Below are 8,066 nucleotides of genomic sequence, written 5' to 3' on the forward strand. Positions count from 1 at the left end.
AGCAGATATACAATATTAATTGTGGTAAGTGTAACGCACTGAACAATCTATCAACTTCTATTTCTTTAGCAGCTGTAACTCAGATATTTTCAGCTAACACCTCTGCCTGTACTGGCTGCTTCGAGTTTGTTTACCTACATGGCAGCACAGAGCGGTACCACCCCACCGCTTCCCATAAGCTGTGGTGTGCAGCCCAGCCCAGGCTATTTTCACCTACACCAGCCGCTGTAGCACTGCTTTCGGTGTTGCAGATGTTCATATGGTTGTCTTCTTCCCACTGCTTGAGGGGCTGACCCAGTTGTACTCAGCTTGCACCAGCACAAAGCTGTTCTCCCGGATCTTTCGGAAGTGCATCACCTCCCCGTTTTGCCTGATGGCGATGACGTTGGGGTCCGGCTCGCTGAAGGAGACCTCCGTCCGCTTCTGGCAATGCTGGGCACAGGCACAGCGCACGGCAGCCACAAGCGCCAGGCCCAGGGCAGCCGAGCAGACCAGGAGGATGCCGATTTGGGCTGCTAGGAGTCGGGTCCCTCTGCCAGGGTCTTCCCCCTTGCCAGGAACAGCAGATCTGGGAGCTGGTCTGGTCACCCATGGCAGAGTATTCCCGCCCTCCTCTTCCTCCTCGCCCCTGGTGCCTGCCTCCTCTGGCTGTGGTGCCAGCTTTCTTTCTGCCATTTGACTTGAAGGTGATGACAAATTGCCAGCAGCATCTGCATCACCAAACCAGGCTGTTGTCACAATGGCATCACCCAGGTAAGTGTGTACATGCACGGCAGAAGGAGACACTGTCACATGTGGGGAGGTTTCCAAGATGGCCCCACTCTCGGTACTGGCCTTTGAAAGCAAAAACACGATGAGATGTGTGGTGAGGGAAGAGAAAGGGAGCTGATTAGGTTCTCATCCACTACTGTTGTCACAGTACAGTCCAGCTCTGTATTTCTGACACCCAGGTGTCCCCCTTCCCTTGGAATAACCCTGCTCCATCCCCTGGTTACTCAGTAGCTTTTAGGAAAGGAGGCAGATTCCACCCCTCTCCATCTGTATCAGAATTACCATGGGAGGGACAAGGCACTGGGAGCTGGTCCCAGGGGGGACAAGGCAGAGCGGGTGGAAGGGGCAGAGAGTAAGCTCACTGCTTTGCATAAGTAAGGGTCTGCAACTCCCATTGTGGTGATGGTGGTTTTCGCAGGCATCACAAAAAAAATCACTTAATAAACAATTCCCATCTTGTGTGATGCCAGGGTTATGCTGAAAGGACAGACTTGGGGTGGCCTTTGACATCAGTGGTTTTGGGAAAGTTGTCTGTAACCTGTGAACTCTCATCAAAGCCTGTTTTGCTTTCTCAGTCTACACAGCCAGTTTGAAAATGGCTACCTTCTCAGTGGTACTTAACCACCCATTTTAGTGGGAATGACTGTGCTTCCATGCTCCTGTTCCTAGGGGCTCTGCCTGGTGCTGTGCACCTTATTTTGTCCATCACAAAATGACAGCCACTCCATGCCAGTTCTGCAGCCCAGGCTTTGCTGTAGATACCATCCAAGACTAACTGTGCAACGATCGTACAATTTAGGAGGCCCCCACTGCATTTTTCCATTCCCACTGTGCACCTGAGCCCCCATCCAAAACCTACAAAATGTGCTGGAGTCTTTTCTTTGGCTTCACTGAGATTTGGATGTGGCCCTCAGTAGCTGGCGCCTCTTCAGCCTGCCCAGCCCAGCGGGCTTTTTCACACATCCATTAATTACACCACAGAAACTCTCACCCTCTACCATCATTATCAGTTTCTAAAGCTTGCTGGGAAGACAGTGTGACAGGAGCACAAAGCTGAGGTAGGAGCCCTGGCAAGCTGTGAACCAAAGTAGGGGAGGGTCAGAGCATCCTTTGTAGAAGAGACCATTTCTGAAGGTGCTGGTAAAATACAGTAGTAAATAAAAGACTTTCAATGGCTGAACTGCAAACTGTAAAGCAGCTGGCTGGCAAAGTTAGGACTGCAAGTCCTTGCCCTATCTCACCTCGTTTCTCCTTTCTTTTTGTACTCTCTCCTTTCTTGTCTAATTTCTCGATGTTGTTACTTCATTAGGCTCTCATCTTGCCTTGTGCAATAATTCTTCCTTTCCTTTGGTTACCATCGTCTGTCATTTCTCTGCTTTCCTTCATGGCTATGCCAGATGCTCACGGTACACTTCTCTCCTGTACTTGTTCTCTGTCCTCTGCTCCTTCCTAAATATTACTGCCTCATTCTTAGCTGTACAGCCCCTTTCTCTTATTTTTTGTGAGAATACTTCTCTTCCTCCTGTGGCATCCTGCAACCCAGATCTAGTTCTTTATTTTCCTTGTGTTTTCCTATTCTCCATCCCCTGCATATTGGACTTCCCCTGCTAACTCTGTATCCTGTGTCTCTAAGCTATCCCTGCTTTCCAGCTTCTCCGCTAGTTCCCATCTGAGCATCTCCCTTATGTTTCCACAGCCCTGGTGTTCTCCAGTTTCTCTCCCTCCTCTTGCTCTCCTTTTCTTTTTCTACCTAATTGTCCTGGTTCCTCACATGCCTTTTCCAGTTCCTGTATCTCCTGTACATACAGCCACCCCGCTGCCTTGAGGCTGTGGTCCTTTCACTCCTTTCTGGGCTTCCTCTCCTGAGGCCACCCTTTCCCAAAAGGTGCTCCCACCTGCTCATCCCATCTGACAGCTCTTACTCTTCCAGCTGTCTCCAGTGAGAGCACCCCACACCTGCAGCTAACCCCACCACCACCACTACCATCATCACCACCTCTGCCTTTCTGGTCCATCCAGCTTCTCAGGCTGACCTTGCCCTCATAAAGCACATGGCTTCCTTGGCCATCCCCAGGAAAGGTGAAGCCTTTGACCTCTGATGAATGTCATGGGTGGTACATATCCAGCACCTCTGGAAAGGAACATCTCAGCCTTCCATGGAAATAAAACACATTTTTCCAGCCCAGAAACATCTAGCAGCCTATAGTCATGTCTACATACCGAAAAGTTATTTTATATTGGTTTTACAGTGGGAGTCTTAAAAACCCAGGCAGTGAGCTCAAAAGGAAAACAAAAAAAAAGAGATATAAAAACCAATTTCCAGTTAAAGTAAAAAATTTAAAACCGTTAACAATTTAAATATAGTTTTAGTCACTTATGAGACCTATGCGGGCTGCTTGGTGCTGTGATGCAGTTAGAGAGGTTTTATCCTCATCTTCTCTTAGACCTTTCTGTCTTTGGAGAAGACATCCTACCTGTCCCTGCTGCTTACCTGCCTGTCTTCTTTACAGGTCAAACACAGGCGTGGGGTGGCAGCGCTGGCAATGCTTCCTGCGCTAAGGTACAGACAGAGGAGAGGCAGGGTTAGTCAGTGGGACCTGTCACTGCGGCTCGTGCAGGAATCCCTGGGCTCTGCACCACCAGAGACGTGTGCCGCTCCCAAGAGCCTCCTTGGGACATACACAGCCAATGCAGACCCTACAGGGCTGTTATCTGAATAACACCTGATCATTTATTCCTATCCCCATTGCTTTCACCCAGAGTACATGAATGCTCATGTGGCCCAAACCCTCTAAGACTTCTGAGCAGGTGTCCTCAACCCCAAATTTCATAATTGCTTTGAATCCTTTCTTTGTTTTCTCTGCAGATAGGGAAATAGTTCTGCTGAGTTCACCGTTTCATTGCATATTTCCATGTGCTTTTAGAAAAAGATTGTAGCAGTCAATAGTTTTTCTCACATTTTTCAGCTACTTGGCCAGTCCTCTGCTGGGCTGAGCAGCGCAGTGTTGGGTTTTTAAGAGTTTTGGATTTTGTCCCTATCACTGTCATGCGCAATCTCCAAAGGATTATTTCTCAAAATTTCAGTAAGCAAACGCCCTCTTGCCTCCCCTCCAACCGCAGACACTTTCTTATACAAGCCCTCACTTATCCCCAGAGAGATTAGTACTATTTTCCTTCCCCAGAAGACTGGAGAAATAGCTCTTTCCACCGCCCAGTTTACCCATCAGAGGTGCCGTAGCTGGAGGCGTCATCCCAGGAGAGGAAACCTCGCAAGGTGTTTGCCGTGACGGGGTCTCGGGTGGGGAGGGACGGCTCCAGCCCGTGGCCACTGGACCCGCCGCTTGCACCAGCTGCAGCCCGCGAAGGCCAGGCCGGCTGCCTCAGCTCAGCAATGGGATGGGTGTCTGACCCAACACCAAAACTCGGCTCCGGTGCCAGTGTTGCTGCGATGCCGGTGGGGCTGGCAGGCAGCGCGGGGGTGTGCAGGGGGGAGCCGGTGGCAGCCGCTGGAGAGGTTGGACCTTGTCCAGCACGGAGACAAAACAAGAAACGGGGGAGAGAGGAGCAGATGTCTATTGTCTTCAGTTTGTTTATTTCAAATCCCACTCGGTGCTAACATTTGCCAGGAAGGATCGTAATGGTGACTTGGTTTTTATTTTCATGCCACTTAATTTTAAATGTTTCCATTTGTGGGAACACAAATGGAAAGTAAAGTAGCAAAGCCTGCTGCCTAAATTATCAACAAGTAAAATAACTACAACTCAGTCTTGGTGCTGTGCCAAAAATGCTGAGAAACACATCTGATTTGGGTATAAGTAAATTCTTGGAGCATTTTACTGACTAAAGACTGCATAAATGCGACTGAATACATACCTGAAGGGCAATAGTCACATTAGAAACAGATGTGCTCCTTTATTTAGACAGCACTGTTAATTGCACTTGCTTGTCTTCAGGAGCTGAGCTTTTAGGTAAAGTAAGCTGTACTTTAGGGTTTGCATTGAAATCACAAGATCTGGCAAGCTTGTTTATGTTTCTGGTACCCTTCTGAGCACTGGCTCCGTCACCTCAAAGGCTGACCCATGCCCTCACTTCAGGGAGTTCCTCGTGGCCACCGCTGATCTCCCTGAGGGTGACAGGAGTTAAACGGGTTCCTCCAGCTTCTTTGGGTCACTTGTGTTCAACACTTGTCCAGAATAAGATGTAAAACTACTCTGTGGGAAGGGGTTGGTAAGAAACCCGTACCTTTGGTCACCGTACCTGCGGGGAGTGGGTCGGCTGGTCCCTGTGAAGGCACGAGAGTGACAGGGTCGGGCTTCTCGCTGCTGCCAGCAAGCATTTTGTTTTGCTGTTGCTGAGCCACAATAGCAGATTCGATCTTTGCCCAGTAAACAAAGTATGACTGGACTATTGAGATGCTGTAAAACATAATTAGGAAAGAATTTACTGGCTCTGTAGCATTAATACAACATCTGACTATTCCGTTAATCACAAGGACTGCTTTAATCCCAAAACAGAAACGACTCAAAATTATTTTAAAGGATTACCCCATCACACATTTTGTATTACAAATAAAATATACCAGGTCCCATAAGAAAGATACGGGGTAAAGAATCACCACTTGTAATTAAGATCAGCCAAAAAATGTGTGGGAACTTAAATTAAAAAAAAAGAAAAAGCTATTACATTTGATGTGTTGATGGAAGTACATTTGGAAAACTTGGACTAGCTCTGCTTATAATCTTCCGTAGGCAGGGAAACAACAGTGGTATTTACTAATTAAAACAAGTCAATGTAACTTGTACAAACAGCAGAATAGGTAGAGGAAAAAAAGTCTCTCTTCTCAGCCCTCTGATATTTGAGCCCGCCTAACCCTCTGCTTTTTGTCAGGTGCCAAAACCGCATTGGCCAACCTTTAACAATTCAGCCGGAGAGCCTTATTTAAACTGGAGATTTTGGGGAGAATTTCATCTCAGATTGCTCAGCTGCTTCTGAGAATTAGCTAAGGGGAAACCAACCCAGGTTTTCCTGTGCCAGATGACTCCTAGGAGGCATTATTAAGCCTAATGAGGAGTTTTTCCAGATTCTGTGATAGGAGAAAAGGAAGAGGCTATCAGAAATCAGCTTGGAGGGTCAAAAGCCAGAGGGTGAAGGAAGCATCAGAGTGGGTGGCTAGGAACAGGTGTTGGTGGTCCTGGGTTTGCGTTGGGTTTATTCGGTTGATTGAGTTCTATGTGGTTTTAATAGTATTTCCCGATCTAAAACCACAGGCAAAATTTGAAATGTTAAGCAGCAATATTTTTGTTTCAATTAAATTGTGTTCAATCATGATGAGGATGCACAAGCCACGGTGCTCACCAGGTTGCTTATGTTTTGGGGAGCAGCCAAGGATGTGGCCAAGCAGCTTCTAAGCAGTTTTGTAAAGTCAAAACATAACTCTAATCTCTTCCAAAATGAAAAGTTGTTCTGCTTCCTCTAAGACAACCAGTTAGAAAATGTTTAATTTCATTCCAAATCAGAACAAAAATACTTGGACAGTTTGGGACTTTGGTGCAGACCAGGGATGTAAAATTTTGTCCCAGTGCTCACTCTCTCTTTCTACTATGAATAGTTCTGTACACATTTAACTTTTTTAGAAACCACTCATTTTCAATTATTTTTTTAAAAAGGTGTGATACTAAATATTATCCTGTAGGCAGGGAAGTCCTATGGGCTGTGTTATTTAGAAAGACAGGCCATGTGATCCCAGTTCTCTCTTTATGCCTTAATATATCTATTTCCTAAGTGCTTAGGCCGTCATCTTCCAGTGTATTTATTCAGAGAAAATGGTGACCATGTAAATAAAAAGCAGCAGTACCTAGCAGATATAAATGGTGATTAATGTACCAGCTGCGATACTGTTGCAGCATTTGATAAGTATTTAGCTGTATGTCCACTACACTGGACAAGTATGATGGAAAAATGAAGCCAAGCCTTTAACTGAGAAGACACAAATTCTGTTTAGGAACCATCATGATCTTACAAAAACTTGATGTCTCCAATGGGTTGGTCTGGTGCTTTCCATACAAAGGACAGATTTCTCTTCAGTGACTTGTCTGAGTGGGTGACGGTGTCACCATCTTCAGAACAAGTCAGCAGCTTGGAACCAGGAGGAATGAAGACAAATGTGCCAGTGATTTCGTCGTTAGACACTTTGCGAGCTTGAAGTAAAAAGCCCATAAAATCCTGTGTGCTCCTCACTGTCACTGCAAGACAAAACATGGGACACAAAGGGATTTGCCTTGTACTTATGGCAGTAATAGAGTTTCCAGTGAAACCAAAAGAAAACCCTGTGCAACAACAACAACAAAACCTTACTGTCTTTGCCCTCAGTGTCTGTCTTGGCCATCCTGGATGCAGGAGGGCAGATTTAACTTTGTAGTATGTAATTGCACACAAAATTTGCTTGGGTCTTTTCCCCTCCTTGATTATAACCTGCTAACCACTTTGCACTAGGCAGTGTGCAGCTATTTTTAAGGAAAGTTTAGTACCAGCCTGTATGGATGCAAAAGCTTGTGTGCTGCCCTCGGAGGGGTTTTATTTTGCATGGGGATGAGCAGGCAAGCGGCCAGGCTGGGTGCCTCTCAGCTCTGCATCTGCTTCAGGAGCGGCGATGCTGGGGATGGGGCATGCTGCCCAACCATACCTGACAGTCAAGTGAGTCACCCAGACCCCTTCACGCAGTGCAGAGGAGCAGGGAAGGCAACTTCACCCTCTGGAGGTGCCTCTCATGCCATTGCATGTGATAAGGTCTGATATGGTTGAGACACAATTGAGATAAATGAATCCCACCCAAAGCCTCCCAGCTGCCTCTGGCAAACAGTTGGTCTGAAAATCTGGAGTCAACCTGAGAAACTTTAGGCAAAGTGCTGCAAACAGAATCCCTCTGTAAACATGCTTGTTTCCTCATGATAAGAGAGGTGGCATAGCTCACTCAGAGCAGTTATCCCTCTTCCCAAGTCTCACAAAGGTTAATGCCATCACTTGAGATTAGTTACCATCTATTTTTCAGATAGATGAATGAGAAGCTGTTCCTTACCTGTAACCTTGTCACCTGGGAAGAAGAAGGACACGTTGGTGTGGACAGCAAAGTAGTTGTTGCTGGGACTGTGCAGCTGCACTCTCAGGTGCTTGGGCATCATGTCAGTACAGGCAGAAAGGCTGGCGCCGTGCGAGAAGGCAGCTGCATAGGAGGCCAAGCACAGGGTTGTGCATGCCCAGCCAGCAATGGCAATGGGGGCTCTCCTGCCGTCCTCCAT

The 8,066-nt window shown here is 47.0% G+C and overlaps 1 protein-coding gene across 1 annotated transcript; it reads right to left on the bottom strand.

Moving 5' to 3' along the window:
- Positions 1-255: 255 nt before the first annotated feature.
- On the bottom strand, positions 256-8,066 carry REELD1 (reeler domain containing 1). The gene is made up of 6 exons (XM_029083552.1): positions 7,847-8,066; positions 6,791-7,013; positions 5,029-5,186; positions 3,992-4,292; positions 3,263-3,326; positions 256-834 (listed from the first exon to the last, which is right to left on the bottom strand). Exons 1-6 carry the CDS (start codon positions 8,064-8,066, stop codon positions 256-258), a joined length of 1,545 nt encoding a protein of 514 aa, XP_028939385.1.

This window comes from Antrostomus carolinensis, unplaced genomic scaffold (assembly GCF_000700745.2).
Source record: "Antrostomus carolinensis isolate BGI_N321 unplaced genomic scaffold, ASM70074v2 scaffold11602, whole genome shotgun sequence".
Lineage (NCBI taxonomy): Eukaryota > Metazoa > Chordata > Aves > Caprimulgiformes > Caprimulgidae > Antrostomus > Antrostomus carolinensis.